Consider the following 22,236-nt stretch of genomic DNA (forward strand, 5'->3'; position numbering starts at 1 on the left):
GGAGAGAGGAGCTGCTACCCCTGGGGAGAGAGGAGCTGCTACCCCTGGGGAGAGAGGCGCTGCTAACCCTGGGGAGAGAGGAGCTGCTACCCCTGGGGAGAGAGGAGCTGCTACCCCTGGGGAGAGAGAGGAGCTGCTACCCCTGGGGAGAGAGGAGCTGCTACCCCTGGGGAAAGAGGAGCTGCTACCCCTGGGGAGAGAGGAGCTGCTACCACTGGGGAGAGAGGAGCTGCTACCCCTGGGGAGAGAGGAGCTGCTACCCCTGGGGAGAGAGAGGAGCTGCTACCCCTGGGGAGAGAGGAGCTGCTACCCCTGGAGAGAGAGGAGCTACTACCCCTGGGGAGAGAGGAGCTGCTACCCCTGCGGAGAGAGGAGCTGCTACCCCTGGGGAGAGGAGCTGCTACACCTGGGGAGAGAGGAGCTGCTACCCTTGGGGAGAGAGGAGCTGCTACCCCTGGGGAGAGAGGAGCTGCTACCCCTGGGGAGAGAGGAGCTGATACCCCTGGGGAGAGAGAGGAGCTGCTACCCCTGGGGAGAGAGGAGCTGCTACCCCTGGGGAGAGAGGAGCTGCTACCCTGGGGAGAGAGGAGCTGCTACCCCTGGGGAGAGAGGAACTGCTACCCCTGGGAAGAGAGGAGCTGCTACCCCTGGGGAGAGAGGAGCTGCTACCCCTGGGGAGAGAGAGGAGCTGCTACCCCTGGGGAGAGAGGAGCTGCTACCCCTGGGGAGAGAGGAGCTGCTACCCCTGGGGAGAGGAGCTGCTACCCCTGGGGAGAGGAGCTGCTACCCCTGGGGAGAGGAGCTGCTACCCCTGGGGAGAGGAGCTGCTACCCCTGGGGAGAGAGGAGCTGTTACCCCTGGGGAGAGAGGAGCTGCTACCCCTGGGGAGAGAGAGGAGCTGCTACCCCTGGGGAGAGAGGAGCTGCTACCCCTGGGGAGAGAGGAGCTGCTACCCCTGGGGAGAGAGGAGCTGTTACCCCTGGGGAGAGAGGAGCTGCTACCCCTGGAGAGAGAGGAGCTGCTACCCCTGGGGAGAGAGGAGCTGCTACCCCTGGAGAGAGAGAGGAGCTGCTAGCCCTGGGGAGAGAGAGGAGCTGCTAACCCTGGGGAGAGAGGAGCTGCAACCAGGAGAGACAGTGACCCTGTTCGGGAAGAGCTTGACGATTGGTGATTGTTGGGGCGCGTTTGGCAGGAGCTTCAGTGATGAAAACTACTCAACTTGCTGATGTTTTACAGTATGTCATGTCTCAGTCACCAGGTCTCAACACAATATGGCATGTCTCAGTCACCAGGTCTCAACACAATATGCCATGTCTCAGTCACCAGGTCTCAACACAATATGTCATGTCTCAGTCACCAGGTCTCAGTCACCAGGTCTCAACACAATATGTCATGTCTCAGTCACCAGGTCTCAACACAATATGCCATGTCTCAGTCACCAGGTCTCAACACAATATGCCATGTCTCAGTCACCAGGTCTCAACACAATATGTCATGTCTCAGTCACCAGGTCTCAGTCACCAGGTCTCAACACAATATGTCATGTCTCAGTCACCAGGTCTCAACACAATATGCCATGTCTCAGTCACCAGGTCTCAACACAATATGTCATGTCTCAGTCACCAGGTCTCAACACAATATGTCATGTCTCAGTCACCAGGTCTCAACACAATATGTCATGTCTCAGTCACCAGGTCTCAACACAATATGTCATGTCTCAGTCACCAGGTCTCAACACAATATGCCATGTCTCAGTCACCAGGTCTCAACACAACATGTCATGTCTCAGTCACCAGGTCTCAACACAATTCAACTCTTTTGGGAGATTCTGAAGTGGCACCTGAAACAGTGTTTTCCACCAGCCAAACACCAAATTATGAATTTTCATCCCTCTAATAGAGTACCAGACAGTTGTAGAATGTATTCCAAGGCACATTGTAAGAGCTGTAAAGAGAGAGGGAGGGGAGAGAGAACAGGCAGAACCTGATATGTAAATGAGCAGAGCAAACAAAAGTAACTTTCGACGACCGAATGATCATTCAGACTCTGTTTCTATTGAGAGATAAAAGGTAAGACGACGATTGTTATGTGTATTCATATAGTTGATGATATTGTTATGTGTATTCATATAGTTGATGATATTGTTATGTGTATTCATATAGTTGATGATATTGTTATGTGTATTCATATAGTTGATGATATTGTTATGTGTATTCATATAGTTGATGATATTGTTATGTGTATTCATATAGTTGATGATATTGTTATGTGTATTCATATAGTTGATGATATTGTTATGTGTATTCATATAGTTGATGATATTGTTATGTGTATTCATATAGTTGATGATATTGTTATGTGTATTCATATAGTTGATGATATTGTTATGTGTATTCATATAGTTGATGATATTGTTATGTGTATTCATATAGTTGATGATATTGTTATGTGTATTCATATAGTTGATGATATTGATATGTGTATTCATATAGTTGATGATATTGTTATGTGTATTCATATAGTTGATGATATTGTTATGTGTATTCATATAGTTGATGATATTGTTATGTGTATTCATATAGTTGATGATATTGTTATGTGTATTCATATAGTTGATGATATTGTTATGTGTATTCATATAGTTGATGATATTGTTATGTGTATTCATATAGTTGATGATATTGTTATGTGTATTCATATAGTTGATGATATTGTTATGTGTATTAATATAGTTGATGATATTGTTATGTGTATTCATATAGTTGATGGTATTTTTGGTGGACAGTGTTATAATAGTCCTACTCTCCTTAAAATGTTTTCGATATTAATTAGATGCGTGGGGTGAATTCATTCTGTGCCCATCTGTGTGCCCCAGGGTGATTGCTCCTACACTATCTAGAATCTAAAAGGGTTATTTGGCTGTCCTCATAGGAGAACCCTTTGTAGAACCCTTTTGGGTACTAGGTAGAACCCTTTTGGGTTCCATACAGAACCCTTTCCACAGAGGGTTCTACATGGAAGCCAGAAGGGTTCTCCTGGATCCCAAAATAATCTCCTATGGGGACAGCCGGAGGACCCGTTTGGAACCCTTTATTCTAAGAGTGTACTGTATCATAGGTCTATAGACTTGTCTTCTCAAAACAGACTTAAAACACAACAAGCAACAAACAAACATTTTCTCTTTCTAATCTACTGTTAAAGCTTTTCACTCAGGAAGGTATGTTGTGTGAAAGAGACAAATAAATATTGTGGAAAGCCTAACAACAAATTACACTTCCTCAAAACAGGTTGTGTGTATTCATTAGTGCCCATCGTAGCAAAATGTTTGGCAACAGAAACTGTTTAGGTCACGTTGTACAGAGTTTGGAGTAAACTGTTTCTGTAACATTTTAAAACTGTTGGCTGTGGAGTAAACTAATGAATACAACCCAGGTTGTAGCCTACGACTCGGCATGTTTATACCTGCCTGATGCTGAAACCTGAACGTACTATGATACAGGCTTGATATACTGGTTTTCTAAAAATAGCCAGCTTCAGTTAGCTTCACATTCCAGCTCAGACCTCACCCGTAAGAAAATACAGAGCAGAACAGAAAATATCTCAATGACTTGACATGTTCTGTGTGTGAATTCAGGCTACAAGGTAAGAATCCTGCCAGGGATTATTGTAAAGTGTGTAGATAAATTAAATGTATGGTGTAATGTTAGTATAGTGAAGTAGAACACTCCTAACAGTAGATAAATTAAATGTATGGTGTAATGTTAGTATAGTGAAGGAAAACACTCCTAACAGTAGATAAATTAAATGTATGGTGTAATGTTAGTATAGTGAAGTAAAACACTCCTAACAGTAGATAAATTAAATGTATGGTGTAATGTTAATATAGTGATATAGTGAATATAGTGAAGTAAAACACTCCTAACAGTCTACTTCTACTGAGACAGGTTGGTGTCAGTTTAATCAAACAACATGGAGCTGACTGGACCTGGTCAAGTCAAATTCAATACATCAATATTCAGATATTATAGTACTACATTTAACATTTCATATGATAATGTAATTGTACCATAGTTCCTCTATAGTGTAGTGATCCTCTACATTTCATATGATAATGTAATTGTATCATAGTTCCACTATAGTGTAGTGATCCTCTACATTTCATATGATAATGTAATTGTATCATACTTCCTCTATAGTGTAGTGATCCTCTACATTTCATATGATAATGTAATTGTATCATAGTTCCTCTATAGTGTAGTGATCCTCTACATTTCATATGATAATGTAATTGTACCATAGGTCCTCTATAGTGTAGTGAGCCTCTACATTTCATATGATAATGTAATTGTATCATAGTTCCACTATAGTGTAGTGATCCTCTACATTTCATATGATAATGTAATTGTATCATAGATCCTCTACATTTCATATGATAATGTAATTGTACCATAGGTCCTCTATAGTGTAGTGAGCCTCTACATTTCATATGATAATGTAATTGTACCATAGGTCCTCTATAGTGTAGTGAGCCTCTACATTTCATATGATAATGTAATTGTATCATAGTTCCTCTATAGTGTAGTGATCCTCTACATTTCATATGATAATGTAATTGTACCATAGTTCCACTATAGTGTAGTGATCCTCTACATTTCATATGATAATGTAATTGGATCATAGGTCCTCTATAGTGTAGTGATCCTCTACATTTCATATGATAATGTAATTGGATCATAGGTCCTCTATAGTGTAGTGATCCTCACTATATGAGCCACGTCACAATTCCAACCAAGTAACCCAATTGGTGCCAATGGCGCGATGCGTAGGTTGTTTGCCTTTAACACATGCAACCTGGGTTCGCTTCCCTGCCCCACTGTTTGCTACATTGGTGTCTGAGACATGCTCTTATGTGAGCCAGGTAACAATTCCCACCATGTGGGTTAACCCTATTGGTGCAATACGTAGGGTGTTAACTTCCCTGCCCACTGTTTTCAACTACATTCAGAGCATAGGCTGCCCGACATTCGTTGAACAAAGAGACACAATAATATGAGGTAAAGGATGTCAGGATAATATCAGTAAGTGTTGATTTAGAGTTGTCTTCTGGGTTCAGCCTCTTTTATCAACAATAATAATATCATATACAACCTGTTGAACAAAGAGATACAATAATATGAGGTAAAGGATGTCAGGATAATATCAGTAAGTGTTGATTTAGAGTTCTGGGTTCAGCCTTATTTTATCAACAGGTTGAAATGTAGTAAATGACATCACAATGACATCTCCTCAGAGTTCTGGGTTCAGCCTCTTTGATCAACAGGTTGACATGGAGTAAATGACATCACAATGACATCTCCTCAGAGTTCTGGGTTCTTTGATCAACAGGTTGACATGTAGTAAATGACATCACAATGACATCTCCTCAGAGTTCTGGGTTCTTTTATCAACAGGTTGACATGTAGTAAATGACATCACAATGACATCTCCTCAGAGTTCTGGGTTCTTTTATCAACAGGTTGACATGTAGTAAATGACATCACAATGACATCTCCTCAGAGTTGAGATCATCTGTTCACATTATTTAACATGGTGACATGGTGCTGCTAGTGATAGAAAACATTAAGAGACAGGATACAGGCGGTGGAGTTTGCACAAAGTTTACGTACAACATTATATTGAACTAGGTAGAGTGAGCATAGAGCTAAAAGCTATAAGCACGGGGAAGAACATTTTCAGATGGGGGTCTATAACATCCAATCACTTAGGTTTACAGCAGCTGACAGTTGTAACTTCATCGATACTAACTCAAACTGCCTTTTTCAGATTAAGACATCATCTCTGTACAGATGTAGGATCTGAAATTGATCACTCTGTTGCAGGAAAACTAAAATTTGTAGTGTATTTGATGTTTTAAAAGGCTTCTGAAGTTTGTCATTTCCACTTTCCACTTTAAAATGTTAATTATAATCCACATAATTTTTATGCTGTAGTAAACTGTCTCAAATTAATATCCTACATCTGTAGCAAATACCTGTCTTTCATGTATTCTCCTTTGACCGTTTGACATCTTTTATTTACTGTTGTTTAGGCTGGTTGAATGAGTTGTCTATGAAAGCTACTTCATCTGCCAGAAAACAGGCGGCTGCACCAGTGACTGTAAGTTATGTGATTTCCTCATATGAAATTAAAAGTATGTTTGTAGCCTACGCAGTTACAAAATGGCTGTTGAAACTGTGGCACATATTTCTCTGTAACATTAAATAAATGTGTTGGTATGTAGGAAAGACGGGCAGACTCTCGTACTGTAGGTCTAGGCTACCTACAAACTATTATAAGGTTAGGTCGACGTCAGACATTCAATAGTCAGAGTAGGTTGGAGCTATAATCACCTACAAACTATTATAAGGCTATGATCACTTATCATGATGACAAACCTGTTGGTCTCTGTGAACTGATCTGAACAGGTTTAGTCTGGTCATCTATGATATGTAGGTTATATACAGTACATTCTCTGTCCTGCTACTGGTAGGACTATAACATTATGTGAACTGATCTGAACAGGTTTAGACTGGTCATCTATGATATGTAGGCTATAGCCGAGGTATATACCTGATCTGCATATCACTAACAACCCACTATTATACATTATAACCTAGTCTACTTTACATAATATAACATATACATATCACTAACAACCCACTATTATACATTATAACCTAGTCTACTTTACATAATATAACATCTACATATCACTAACAACCCACTACTATACATTATAACCTAGTCTACATTACATAATATACCATCTACATATCACTAACAATCCACTATTATACATTATAACCTAGTCTACTTTACATAATATAACATCTACATATCACTAACAACCCTCTATTATACATTATAACCTAGTCTACTTTACATAATATAAAATCTCTTACTTGTTGCAAACCTTTCTGAATGGATCAATGATTTCCCCCTCAGATCAATCATGTCTGTTTTAGCCCTTCTGTCTACATTCTCAGATACATTTAGAAAATAACAGATTGAAAGACAATAAACAGCCTTCTTTTAATTAATATAATTAATGGTGAGACATGACCTTGTGTTGCTGTACTGTCTAGAACTACCTTAACAAACAGTGACTCATTATTATTATTATTATTATTATTATTGTTGCTGTACTGTCTAGAACTACCTTAACAAACAGTGACTTATTATTATTATTATTATTATTATTGTTGCTGTACTGTCTATAACTACCTTAACAAACAGTGACTTATTATTATTATTATTATTATTATTATTGTTGTACTGTCTATAACTACCTTAACAAACAGTGACTTATTATTATTATTATTATTATTATTATTGTTGTACTGTCTATAACTACCTTAACAAACAGTGACTTATTATTATTATTATTATTATTATTATTATTATTATTATTATTATTGTTGCTGTACTGTCTATAACTACCTTAACAAACAGTGACATATTATTATTATTATTATTGTTGCTGTACTGTCTATAACTACCTTAACAAACAGTGACTTATTATTATTATTATTGTTATTATTATTATTATTATTATTATTATTGTTGTTGCTGTACTGTCTAGAACTACCTTAACAAACAGTGACTTATTATTATGATTGACAGTTACCATGGAGATGAAATGTCACAACTACATGTTCATGTGATGCATTAAATCACCTGACTGTTTCTATGTCTGTTAGTAAATGTATAATTTATATATTTATATAATTATCTGTTAGTAGATGTTTTATTTATCAAAGAGATAATGAATTCATGAGAACAGTTGACATTCAATAATTAGTTGTCACCGTGTTAACCACAACCAACATGCTGGATCTCTGTTTAGTTGTCACTGTGTTAACCACAACCAACATGTTGGATCTCTGTTTAGTTGTCACTGTGTTAACCACAACCAACATGTTGGATCTCTGTTTAGTTGTCACTGTGTTAATCACAACCAACATGTTGGATCTCTGTTTAGGGGTCAGTGCTCTAAAATGAGTCTCTCTGGGAAGAGAGAGGAGGGAGCCCTGCCTCTAAAATGAGTCTCTCTGGGGAGAGAGAGGAGGGGGGCCCTGCCTCTAAAATGAGTCTCTCTGGGAAGAGAGAGGAGGGGGGCCCTGCCTCTAAAATGCATCTGTCTGGGGGACATGACACCAAAGCTAAGAGGTAAGATGACAATTTTATGAAGAATTTATTACGTTTATTTCCAAAATAAATATCTATTTTAAGATGAATGCACTTACTGTAAATCTCTCTGGATAAGAGCATCTGCTAAATCAGGGGTTCTCAATCCGGGGTCTGTGGAGGTACTGCAGGGGTTCTCAATCCGGGGTCTGTGGAAGTACTGCAATGGTTCTCAATCCAGGGTGTGTGGAGGTACTGCAGGGGTTCTCAATCCGGGGTCTGTGGAGGTACTGCAGGGGTTCTCAATCCGGGGTCTGTGGAGGTACTGCAGGGGTTCTCAATCCGGGGTCTGTGGAGGTACTGCAGGGGTTCTCAATCCGGGGTCTGTGGAGGTACTGCAGGGGTTCTCAATCCGGGGTCTGTGGGGGTACTGCAGGGGTTCTCAATCCGGGGTCTGTGGAGGTACTGCAGGGGTTCTCAATCCGGGGTCTGTGGAGGTACTGCAGGGGTTCCACGGCACCCTGACTGTACTCGTTGCAATGTAAGACATTTGATAGAATTTTCACGACACGACCACTTTTCCTACTCTTAATTATTGACTAATATAATGGAATGCATATTTTTTTAATCAATTCTGATCGTTGTTACAAGCAGAATTTGGACAATATTACCGTTATATCAACACACTCTTCACACCCGTTTAACAACTCTAAATATCTTTGGCATAGTAGCATCAAGTCCCTTGCCAATAATGTTGCCTACAATGTTCATTTTCATCGAACACATATTACACCCTAGATACCTTCAATTGCCCAATTTATAGCCACGCCCAATTTAGGATTATTTTTTAACAACGTGATGTTGTGCTCCAAAGGGAGAACTTGAAATAACATGATGTAGATAATTAAATAATCAAAAGAAAAACGTGTTTATTATACACTCTTAGAAAAGAAGGTTCCTTATAGAACCAAAAAGGCTTCTATCACTTCCTTAATATATGGAACCACTAAAAGTTATATATATGTTTTGGTTCAGTGAAGAAGAACCTCTAGAGTTCTGATCAACAAAAGGTTCATGTTTTGAGGATGTGAACCCAGCAGGCCTCCAGTGGTCAGATCAATTCCGCCTGTTTTTTCCAGCGCCGGCCAGGGATTCGAACAAGCCACCGTTCAGCCACAGCTCCAACTCCTTAGCCGCTCAGCAAAAACCTTGAGTTAATCTTCAGAAATAAACATGAGTTAATCTGCCAAAATGAAGACAAAATGCTTTAGGTACATACATGGTATCACTTGTTATTCATAAGTATTATACATAAATCATTGCAAAAAGCACAAGACCTACTGTTGCATGTAATGTAGGTCTATATTATGTATGGATTGATCATATAGAAATATTTAAACATTATTTTTAACTACTACAAAGCAATTACATGTGGCGCAGGAACCACTGACTCACTGCATGATTCTATAGTATTATCAAGACACCTGCTGTTAACTCTTAACTACTTAGGACAGCTCACGAGGTGTCCAAAATATCTGCTGACTAGGTGGGACTAGAGACTTCATGCATAGCTTTAATTTCTACCCATAAGTGTAAAATGCCTTTATTCTCAGCACTTATACGACCAATTTTCTACTCTGAGACACTTTGGCGATATGGGCCCAGATCTCAAAATATTGTTTAAAAAAAACTTAGAATGTTTCTTTAATATAATAATAAAAAATGAATATTACTAATGTAACCCACTGTAAAGACTGGGTTTAGTTGATTGTGTTGCACTGCTCATGTCCGCGTTCTGGAACTGTCCGCGTCCACGTACAGAACTGTCCGCGTCCCCGTACAGAACTGTCCGCGTCCCCGCACAGAACTGTCCGCGTCCCCGTACAGAACTGTCCGCGTCCCCGTACAGAACTGTCCACGTACGGTGTGGCGCCAAGCATATTGTCCGGTTACGCGCAGAGTTGGCTGAGGTGCTCTTGGGGAATAACGACGGAGTTTGTTACAGTGTTGAAACGCCAAATATTATTGGTCAATTTGCTTTTTGCTTAATGGTCAGGGACAGGATAAGTGTAGTCAGATCCGTTTCACTCGCTATTCTTGTTTCATTTTGTGGTTCACCGGATTCGTCATCATCATCGAGACGAGGGACAGACGAACGACCTGCTAGCTAGCCAAGCTAGTTGGTACAGCTAGGTAAGCTAGCTAGCTACTATACCAGCAGCATCCTAGTTATCCTATCCTCCCTCTCTCGTTGGCGGATGCTGGCTACCTCTGTCCGGTTCTCCTCTCTTCACTAGATGGACGGTAACTTTAGTGTTTAACTTGTTAACTTGTTGTTGGCTAGCGGAACCCCTCGACAACATCCGCTGAAAAGGCAGAGCGCGAAATTCAAAAATATATTTTCGAAATATTTAACTTTCATACATTCACAAGTGCAATACACCAAATTAAAGCTTGACTTATTGTTAATCTACCCATCATGTCCGATTTCAAAAAGGCTTAACAGCGAAAGCACACCATATGATTATGTTAGGTCAGCACTTGGTCACAAAAACACATACAGCCATTTTCCAGCCAAAGACAGGAGTCACAAAAAGCAGAAATAGAGAAAAAAATATTCACTAACCTTTGATCATCTTCATCAGATGACACTCATAGGACTTCATGTTACACAATACATGTATGTTTTGTTCGATAAAGTTCATATCTATATCCAAAAATCTTTGGATTTTACATTTGCGCGTTATGTTCAGTAATGTTGTGCCTCGAAAACATCCGGCGAATTTGCAGAGAGCCACATCAATTTACAGAAATACTCATAATAAACATTGATAAAAGATACAAGTATTTTAAACATGGATATTTAGATAAACTTCTCCTTAAGGCAACCGCTGTGTCAGATTTCAAAAAAGCTTTACGGAAGAAACAAACCATGCAATAATCTGAGTACAGCGCTCAGACACAAAATCAAGCCATACAGATACCCGTCATGTTGTGGAGTCAGTAAAAGTCAGAAATAGCGTTATAAATCTTCACTTACCTTTGATGATCTTCATCAGAATGCACTCCCAGGAATCCCAGTTCCACAATAAATGTTTGTTTTGTTCTATAAAGTCCATCATTTATGTCCAAATACCTCCTTTTGTTAGCGCGTTTAGTTCATAAATCCAAACTCACGAGGCAAGGTAAGTCCAGTCGAAAGTTCAGACGAAAAGTCAAAAAAGTTATATTACAGTTCGTAGAAACATGTCAAACAATGTATAGAATCAATCTTTATGATGTTTTTAATTTAAATCTTCAATAATGTTCCAACCAGACAATTCCTTTGTCTTTAGAAATGTAATGGAACGCAGGTCGCTCTCACGTGTGCACGCGTGATCAGCTCATGGCATTCTGCCGGACACCTGGCTCAAACAGCTCTTATTAGCCCCCACTTCACATTAGAAGCCTCAAACAAGGTTCTAAAGACTGTTGACATCTACTGGAAGCGTTAGGAAGTGCAATATGACCCCAAAGACAATGTATATTCGATAGGCAATGAGTTGAAAACCTACAAACCTCGGATTTCCCACTTCCTGGTTGGATTTTTCTCAGGTTTTCGCCTGCCATATGAGTTCTGTTATACTCACAGACATCATTCAAACTGTTTTAGAAATTTCAGAGTGTTTTCTATCCAAATCTACTAATAATATGCTCTGTGTCCATGGACCAACCTTTTGAATATTATTTTCGGGGCGACTCAAGTAGGTTGGACACATGATATTTTTTTACTTTCTCAGCTGCCTCACCAATGTCTGTAAGTGAATTAATAACTTTAATTGCTAAATATTTCCAATAGATGGCAGCATAAGACCATGAAGCATCAGTTATAGACTACAAGCAGCAATATGATTGACATAAAATAGCATGCAACCACAGACTATATGTCCCATGATTTTCTAAAATGGTCACACATTACTTTAGTTAGCTATATATCTTGTATTAGGGCTGTGTTGCTTTTGGGAGAGCAAAAAATAGTGACTAGCAGGTATTGTAAATAATCACTAGTCAGAACCTCAGTATACATGCATTATAAAAAATCATCTTAATATCTGATATTGCGAGGTAACAACCTCGGAAAAGAAAAGATGAGAGTGCGTCTGCCAGCTCACCAATAAATGACATAATGAAATCCTCACTGTTAGTAAATTTACCTCAACATGCCCCTCATTTGCTCGAGAAGGCAGAGTGGGTCGATGCTGGTTGATGAATTTGACAATGAATATGCAAGGAAAATACGTTTTTCTCGACTGAATTAATGTTCAGTATAATTTCAAAACATGAGCATAAAAACAGGCAATAATAACCATGAATCATATTTATATTACTTCACAGTAATCTGTTAAATGCCTTTTCAGTCCTTCCTCTTGCGTTAGCAGTGTGGAAAGGGACAGAAAGAAGCGCACAGGAGTTTTCCTGTGAGGGGGAGTGGTGGTGTATCCAGGGAGGAGACTAAACTAATCTACTGAAATGTCATTTGTGGTCTTATGCTGCCATCCATTGGAATTATATAGCAACTGCAGTAGTACTGAATAATGTGTAATTCCTTACTAAAGTTAAGCTGGACAATAGAACGAGTCAAAGTTCACCCAAGGCTGAGAAAACGGCCGCAGAGCCTGTTTTGACTGGAGTGATGCTAAGCTGGAACACTAGTGCGAGCCCATAGCAAATGAATGGAATCGAACGTTCGCAGAGCCTGTTTTGACTGGAGTGAAGCTTGGAATTCCATTTAGCCTAAATGGCACCAAAAAATGAATCCCTCTTTATTTTACCCAACAATCTGTTTTTAGGACGAAACTGAAATATAACAACTCGTGTAGAAAGTTAACATCCGCACCTCGATGGTGCCAAGTGTGCCTATGTCTGCATAACGAGGACGTAGGGAAAAAATGTCAACTTCTGACTATTTCTGGTTTTGCGTTTGATGACAACGAGATACACTGTCCAGCCTTCATAATCCATCATTCGAAAGAGGAGATTCTCATGATCTAACAATCTAAATATACACATTGGGAGATATTTGGCGAAATATACCAGCATGCTTCTCCATAGGAAATCAATGGGGGGAGCTCAGCATTCCACTGGTTGATCTGGTCCTGTAGAAGCTCTGTGTCTGGGCCGGTGGTGGTGTAGCTGGGGGACAGCTCCTTCTCCATAGGAAATCAATGGGGGGAGCTCAGCGTTCCAAGGGCAAAATAAATTTCTGGCGTTTGATGACAATGAGATACACTGGCCAGCCTTAGAAAGACTAAAATGGTGTCCAATTTTAAAAATCTAAATATACACATTGCGAGATATTTGGCAAAATAGACAGACATACCCATTTTCCCTATAGCAAACAATGGGACGACCCCAGAGTAACATGAGTCATTTGTTGTTGTTTACATTTTAACTATAAACAACGTGAGCACGTCTCCATTGCCAACTATAGCGAAGCTGCCATTGTGACATAGTACAATAAACTGATATTAGAACGTTGAGAAGGTGAGTTGGTGCCACGGTGTTCAATAAAACTAATAGGAGCTGGCAGGGTGAAAAATGCCCTAAAATAAGGCCTGTTTTTTCGTGATTACTTCCAAACTACGGCAGGCAGCTGGGATATATGGAAATATTATGAAACTGGGCTCCACCGCGGTTGCAATGAACTACTTTTTATTAGAAAAAAGAATTGTTAAAAATATAATCTGTCCAGCCTACTAAAGTAGTAATTACTCAGAATTGCAAAATATAAAATTTTCTAGATCATTTTACCACTGACAACCATGAAATGACCACATATTTTAACTTATTAACAATGAAACATACTTAAACCAAAACACCATACATTTAGTTAATTAAATATAAACAATGTATTTAGATGGGTGACATTATCTGCCAAAGTAACAGCCCTGTAGACAAAGAAGAGCTCTCCAGTAGGTACCGAAACATTCAAAGGCCATTTTCTCAAACGTGAGGCTACAAGTTAATCAACTTTCAAAGCAGAATGAGCAACTTTCCCATTGTTCCTCAACTGTAGTGTATGATATACTATTTTCTATCCCTCAGTCTCTACTTATATCCAATGTAAAAAAACACCCTTGCAAATTTTGCTAAACAAGACTGAATCGAGCCAGTAGGTCACATTTGAGAGTCAGGCAGATATATTATTACTGTGTAAAACCTAGCAGTTCTACTGATTTCTCTGAGAGTGAGACAGATATATATTATTGAACAACCCCATGCCATGATTAGATAGTGAAAAAACACACCAGTATCTTTCAAAATGTCTTTAAACAATAAAAGCTAATTTACAAACATTTCTGAAAATTAACAAATAACGTTTTGGAATGAAACTCTTATGTTTTCCCGATCTGAGCTCAGAGTAGATGAGAGATGTAATGTTTGTCTCTGTTGTGTTGAAGACCAATAAAGCAGGAGAGACCAGCCTCCCCTGTACCCAGCTGTGTGTCCATGAAGAGTGACTGGTCTATGAGTCGTCCTATAAACTTTAGAGAGGGAGACTTTTCTACTGAACAAAGGTAAGAAGAACTCATGGGTCATGGACAGTGAGTTAAACAACACTGTCTCTAGTCATTTCTCCTCTCCCATTTCCCCATTTATTTTGCTTGTCTTCATAATCCATAGGCTAATCCTTTTGTCCATTTTCATAGTCCTAAAACAATATTAAACAAACACAATATTCCCTCCCTGTGTGTGTGTGTGTGTGTGTGTGTGTGTGTGTGTGTGTGTGTGTGTGTGTGTGTGTGTGTGTGTGCGCGCGCTCCCTGGATGAGGAGATGTAATCTCATGTTTTGTCCACAGAAACCAACAGGAGAGATCAGAGTCAGAGATTCTCAGTGGTCAGTCTTCCCAGAGTCATCAAACAGACCTGGCCTCCATATTCAGTGTATGTGATCCTGTTATGTACATTTGTTTTTGTTTACCTCAAGTAAAGTTGATCTGTCAATCATTCATTAATGTGTTAATGAGAAAGCATTTCTTCTCTTGCTTAACTTATTTACTTTATTTATTTCAGTTGCTTGAAGAGAATATTATTACATTTGTGAAGAACGAGCTGAAGATGTTCAAGAGGATTCTTAGTCCAGAACTCCCAGAAGGCTTTGAGAGTCAGAAGCAGGATAAGGAAGTGGTCGATGCTGAAGATGAGAAGCAGGAGAGCAGTGCCAGAGAGGGGGCTCTGAAGATCACACTGCACGTCCTGAGGAAAATGAACCAGAAGGAGCTTGCTGACACACTGGAGAAATGTAAGATCTGTCTGACTCATGTTGAATGATGTTTTATAACATTTAAAAGCTGTAGCTAAAGTACAGCTAAAGTAGCTGTGTAACTCAATGATATTGTAGCAGCCTTAACACAACACCTAGTGACCTCATCAAGTAGCAGCAGGGATGTGTTGTGGTGATTAATTTAGAGAGAGACAACATTAATAATACCATCAATAATACCAATAATAATTTAATCAGTCTGTTAAGCGTGTGTAGCGGAGGCAAAGTCAGGTGCAGGAGAGCAAACAGGCGCACTTTAATTCCGTTCCAAATAGACAGCACAATAAAAACATACAAGTGCCAAAACCACGGAAATAACAAAAGTAATGCGCCTGAACAAACCACATAACAATAAACAACACAGACAAAGACATGATGGGAAACAGAGGGCTAAATACATTATTTATTCTCTGTCGCAGCCGGCCGCGACCGGCAGGTCCGTGGGGCGACGCACAATTGGCCTAGCATCGTCCGGGTTAGGGAGGGTTTGGCCGGTAGGGATATCCTTGTCTCATCACGCACCAGCGATACCTGTGGCGGGCCGGGCGCAGTGCGCGCTAACCAAGGGAGCCAGATGCACAGTGTTTCCTCCGACACATTGGTGCGGCTGGCTTCCGGGTTGGAGGCGCGCTGTGTTAAGAAGCAGTGCGGCTTGGTTGGGTTGTGCTTCGGAGGACGCATGGCTTTCGACCTTCGTCTCTTCCGAGCCCGTACGGGAGTTGTAGCGATGAGACAAGATAGTAATTTACTAACATTTGGATACCACGAACATTGGGGGTAAAAAAATAAATAAATACATGACAGATTACGGAATGAAAACCAGGTGTGTATGGGACAAAACAAAACAACTGGACATATGAAAAATGGATCGCCGAACGGCTCCCGAAGACACAGTTAACCCACCGTTCCTAGGCCGTCATTGAAAATAAGAACAGGGAAAGGAGCCGACTTGACACAGTCAGCATTATGAAAACATTTACACATTTATACAGTCAGTTAAGAGAATAAATAATTATAATGTAAAACTTTATAACAGTCCTACAATACTGTAGGCATTAAAACAGACGTAATATTAATATCCTCTGTTATTTCTAGATTCAGATGATCCTGCTGTGATTTGCCAACGTGAACTCAAATCTAATCTAAAGAAGAAGTTTCAATGTGTATTTGAGGGGATCGCTAAACAAGGAAACCCAACACTTCTCAATAAGATCTACACAGAGCTCTACATCACAGAGGGTGGAGCAGGAGAGGTCAATAATGAACATGAGCTGAGACAGATTGAGACAACAACTAGGAAACAAGCAAGACCAGAGACTGCAATCAAATGTAACGACATCTTCAAACCCTTAACTGGACAATACAAACTTATCAGAACTGTGCTGACAAAGGGAGTCGCTGGCATTGGAAAAACAGTCTCTGTGCAGAAGTTCATTCTGGACTGGGCTGAAGGAAAAGCAAATCGGGATGTCCAATTTGTATTTTCATTCCCTTTTCGGGAGCTGAATTTGCTGAAAGGGGACAAACACACTTTGATTGAACTTCTCAATCACTTCTCAATGGAAACCAAACAATCAAGAATCTCCAACTACAACAAGTACAAAGTTCTGTTCATCTTTGATGGTCTGGATGAGTGCCGACTGCCCCTAGACTTCAAGAATAACAAGATCTGTTGGGACGTCACAGAGTCAACCTCAGTGGATGTTCTGCTGACAAATCTCATCAAGGGAAATCTGCTTCCCTCTGCTCTCCTCTGGATAACTACCCGACCTGCAGCAGCCAATAAGATCCCTTCAGGGTGTGTTGACCAGGTGACAGAGGTACGAGGGTTCAATGACCCACAGAAGGAGGAGTACTTCAGGAAGAGATTCAGTGATGAGGACATGGCCAGCAGGATCATCTCACACTTAAAGACATCAAGGAGCCTCCACATCATGTGCCACATTCCAGTCTTCTGTTGGATTTCTGCAACAGTCCTTGAACACATCCTGAAACATAAGAGAGAAGAGATGCCCAAGACTCTGACTGAGATGTACACACACCTTGTGGAGTTTCATACCAAACAGAAGAATGAAAAGTATCTTGGGAAAGAAGAGACAGGTCCACTCTGGATTAAAGAGAGCATTCTGTCACTGGGAAAACTGGCTTTTCAACAGCTTGTGAATGGCAATCTGATTTTCTATGAAGAAGACCTGAAGGAGGCTGGCATTGATGTCAATGACGCCTCAGTGTACTCAGGATTGTACACACAGCTCTTTAAAGAGGATTGTGGTCTGTACCAGGACAAGGTGTACTGCTTTGTTCATCTGAGCATTCAGGAGTTTCTGGCTGCTGTATATGTGTTCCTCTCATTCATCAACAGCAATGAGAATCTTATGGACAAACTGCAAACAAAGTCCAGTATATTTTCTTCGCTGTTCAGAGACAAGCCTGAAGTTAATGTCTACAAGAGTGCTGTGGATAAAGCCTTACAAAGTGAGACGGGAAACCTGGACCTTTTCCTCCGCTTCCTTCTGGGCCTCTCACTGGAGTCCAATCAGAAGCACTTACAAGGTCTACTGACAAAGACAAGAAGCAGCTCACAGACCCATGAAGAAACAGTCAAGTACATCAAGAAGAAGATAAGGAAGAATCTCTCTCTGGAGAGGAGCATCAATCTGTTCCACTGTCTGAATGAACTGAATGACCATTCTCTAGTGGAGGAGATCCAAAGCTTCCTGAGCTCAGGAAGTCTCTCAGAAGCCAAACTGTCACCTGCACAGTGGTCAGCTCTGGTCTTTGTGTTGCTGACTTCAGAAAAGGAGCTGGATGTGTTTGACCTGAAGAAATACTCCAGATCAGAGGAAGGTCTTCTGAGGCTGCTGCCAGTGGTCAAAGCCTCCAGAGTTGTTCTGTGAGTAAATAAAATTATATATAAGAACAAATTATCAGGAAGAAATATTCAGTTTAGAGAAAAATATGTATTATAATACATATATAATATTATATTGAAAAACATATTGAATAAATGCATTGATTTTCACATTAGTATAACATTATGACCATACAATTCTAGGAGACGGAAGATGAATCTATATGTTGTTTGGGAGAATAAACCAAATGCATCTGCCATTGTCCTTCTACACTACTCGTTAATTTAACAATGTGTTTGTGAAGTCATGATCAAATCAAATCAAATCACATTTATTTATATAGCCCTTCGTACATCAGCTGATATCTCAAAGGGCTGTACAGAAACCCAGCCTAAAACCCCAAACAGCAAGCAATGCAGGTGTAGAAGCACGGTGGCTAGGAAAAACTCCCTAGAAAGGCCAAAACTTAGGAAGAAACCTAGAGAGGAACCAGGCTATGAGGGGTGGCCAGTCCTCTTCTGGCTGTGCCGGGTGGAGATTATAACAGAACATGGCCAAGATATTCAAATGATCATAAATGACCAGCATGGTCAAATAATAATAATCACAGTAGTTGTCGAGGGTGCAGGAAGTCAGCACCTCAGGAGTAAATGTCAGTTGGCTTTTCATAGCCGATCATAGCCGATCATTAAGAGTATCTCTACAGCTCCTGCAGTCTCTAGAGAGTTGAAAACAGCAGGTCTTGGACAGGTTGCACATCCGGTGAACAGGTCAGGGTTCCATAGCCGCAGGCAGAACAGTTGAAACTGGAACAGCAGCACAGCCAGGTGGACTGGGGACAGCAAGGAGTCATCATGCCAGGTAGTCCTGAGGCATGGTCCTAGGGCTCAGGTCCTCCGAGAGAGAGAAAGAAAGAGAGAAAGAGAGAATTAGAGAGAGCATACTTAAATTCACACAGGACACCGGATAAGACAGGAAAAGTACTCCAGATATAACAAACTGACCCTAGCCCCCCGACACATAAACTACTGCAGCATAAATACTTGAGGCTGAGACAGGAGGGGTCAGGAGACACTGTGGCCCCATCTGATGATACCCCCGGACAGGGCCAAACAGGAAGGATATAACCCCCCCCACTTTGCCAAAGCACAGCCCCCACACCACTAGAGGGATATCTTCAACCACCAACTTACCATCCTGAGACAAGGCCGAGTATAGCCCACAAAGATCTCCACCACAGCACAAACCAAGGGGGGGCGCCAACCCAGACAGGAAGATCACGTCAGTGACTCAACCCACTCAAGTGACGCACCCCTCCTAGGGACGGCATGAAAGAGCACCAGTAAGCCAGTGACTCAGCCCCTGTAATAGGGTTAGAGGCAGAGAATCCCAGTGGAGAGAGGGGCCCGGCCAGGCAGAGACAGCAAGGGCGGTTCGTTGCTCCAGAGCCTTTCCGTTCACCTTCACACTCCTGGGCCAGACTACACTCAATCATATGACCCACTGAAGAGATGAGTCTTCAGTAAAGACTTAAAAGTTGAGACCGAGTCTGCGTCTCTCACATGGGTAGGCAGACCATTCCATAAAAATGGAGCTCTATAGGACAAAGCCTTGCCTCCAGCTGTTTGCTTAGAAATTCTAGGGACAATTAGGAGGCCTGCGTCTTGTGACCGTAGCGTACGTGTAGGTATGTACGGCAGGACCAAATCGGAAAGATAGGTAGGAGCAAGCTCATGTAATGCTTTGTAGGTTAGCAGTAAAACCTTGAAATCAGCCCTTGCATTAACAGGAAGCCAGTGTAGGGAGGCTAGCACTGGAGTAATATGATAATTTTTTTTTGGTTCTAGTCACTTACTTACTCACTTACTTACTTACTTACTTACTTACTTTATTGTCCCCATGGGGAAATTTTGTTGCAGTGTCATATACACGTTTAAAGTGGCGTTAAATACAAAACAAGATCGACAATACAACTTTCAATAACAGTCACGCACAAAAAAATAATAATAATAATAGTAAGAAATAAGAAATAAGAAATAAAACATTTAAAACAAAGACTAGCCTGCTGGCCTTACGGGGTCAATGGGAACATTTGCCCGAGCTATTTAAGAGGGATATCACACCTGGCACAAATGATTGTCTCGTTCTATTTTTCCTGCTGAGGGGTGCCCTATACCTGCGCCCAGAGGGGAGTAATTCAAAGTCCTGGTACAGGGGGTGGCTTGGGTCTAAAATGATTTTGTGAGCCTTACGGAGGGCCCTGACCTTAAAAATCTCATCCAGGCCTGTCTGTTTGACTCCAAGTACCTTGCTTGCTGTGGTAATAATCCTTCTCAGCATGTTTCTCTGACTGACAGTGGCATTGCCAAACCAACAAACAATACAAAAAGTTAAAATACTCTCAATAAAGGATTTGTAAAACAGAGTCAATATGTTACAGTCTATATTAAAAGAACCCAACTTTTCTAGAAAGTACAGTCTCTGTTGGCTCTTTTTGTAGATCTGGTCTGTACATTTACTCCACTGAAGCTTACTGTCCAAAAAGACACCCAGAAATGTATATTCCTCTACAATTTCTATATTCTGGCCTCTGATAGATGTTGCAGAGGTAGGTGTTGTACGCTTCCTGAAGTCTATGCACATCTCTTTGGTCTTGTTAGTATTGAGGACCAAGTGTGATTCCTCACACCACTCTACAAAGTCATCTAGGACCGGGCCATGATGTTCCTCGTCATCATGCAACAGGCTGATCAAGGCAGTGTCATCAGCGAACTTAACGAGGTGTCTGTCAGTATAGGAACTAGTACAACTATTAGTGTACAAGATGTACAGGAGTGGGGACAAAACACATCCCTGAGGAGAGCCTGTGTTGGTATTGCGTATATCCGACACATGGGGACCTATTTTGACTCGCTGTGAGCGTTGGCTCAGGAAGTCCAACAGCCACAAAACCAGCCCCCCATCTAAGGAAAAGTCCCGAATGAGTCTCTGTGCCAGAATGTAGGGCTGGATTGTGTTGAAGGCAGAAGAAAAGTCAACAAACAGAACCCTGACATGGGATTTGGCACCTTCTAGATGTCTATAGACCATGTTAAGGAGGGTAAGAATGGCATCATCAACTCCTCTGCTGGTCTGATAGGCAAACTGAAATGGGTCGAGGAGCTTCTGGGTGACACTGAGAATATGACTTTTCACAATTTTCTCAAGGCATTTCATAACTAAGGATGTCAAAGCGACAGGGCGATAGTCATTCAGCACAGAGGGATTCGATACTTTAGGAATTGGTATAATTATAGATTTTTTCCACAATACTGGAACGTGTTGCTGGTTGAGTGAGGATTGAAAAATGTCTGTAAAAACACCAGCCAGTTGTTCAGCATAGTGCTTTAACACATGCCCACTTATTTTGTCTGGGCCTGGGCTTTTGTATGTGTTACATCCCCTGAACAACTTTAGAACATCAGACTGTTGAACAACAACTCTCTCAAACATTTGTAATGATGCTTCCATTTGTTTTACCTCCGACACGAAGTTGTCTGATTCAAATCTTGAGAAGAAAACATTCAGTTCATTAGCCATGTTCTGGCCCTCATATCCCCCAAGGTCAGCACTGGTTTTTCCCCTGCCTATATGGGGGGCGCTAGCCATGGATTTAATCCCTTGCCAGGCCACCCTTGCGTTTCCTGAGGAGAGGGTCCTCTCCACCCTTTGCTTGTATGCCTCCTTGTCCACCAGTATCTGTCTTTTTATCTCACGTTGTACATCTCTTAAAGCCTGTCTATCACCCCCAGCATAAACTGCCTTCTTCCTATCAAGTAGTGATTTTAGATGTTTTGATACCCAAGGCTTGTTGTTAGGGAAGATTTTACAGGTCTTAGTAGGCACAACTGACTCAACACAGAAGTTTACATAGT

General features: G+C 41.0%; 1 protein-coding gene across 1 annotated transcript in view; it reads left to right on the top strand.

The window, feature by feature from the left end:
- The first annotated feature begins 14,608 nt into the window (after positions 1–14,608).
- Positions 14,609–22,236, top strand: part of LOC129841938 (NACHT, LRR and PYD domains-containing protein 3-like) — a 28,527-nt gene continuing 20,899 nt past the window's right edge. The window contains exons 1-4 of the mRNA XM_055910310.1: positions 14,609–14,723; positions 15,007–15,091; positions 15,221–15,449; positions 16,566–18,363. Of these exons, the coding sequence (XP_055766285.1) occupies positions 14,656–14,723; positions 15,007–15,091; positions 15,221–15,449; positions 16,566–18,363 (2,180 nt within the window). The 5' untranslated portion in view covers positions 14,609–14,655. The remainder of the gene's footprint in view (positions 14,724–15,006; positions 15,092–15,220; positions 15,450–16,565; positions 18,364–22,236) is intronic.

This window comes from Salvelinus fontinalis, unplaced genomic scaffold (genome assembly GCF_029448725.1).
Source record: "Salvelinus fontinalis isolate EN_2023a unplaced genomic scaffold, ASM2944872v1 scaffold_0004, whole genome shotgun sequence".
NCBI lineage: Eukaryota > Metazoa > Chordata > Actinopteri > Salmoniformes > Salmonidae > Salvelinus > Salvelinus fontinalis.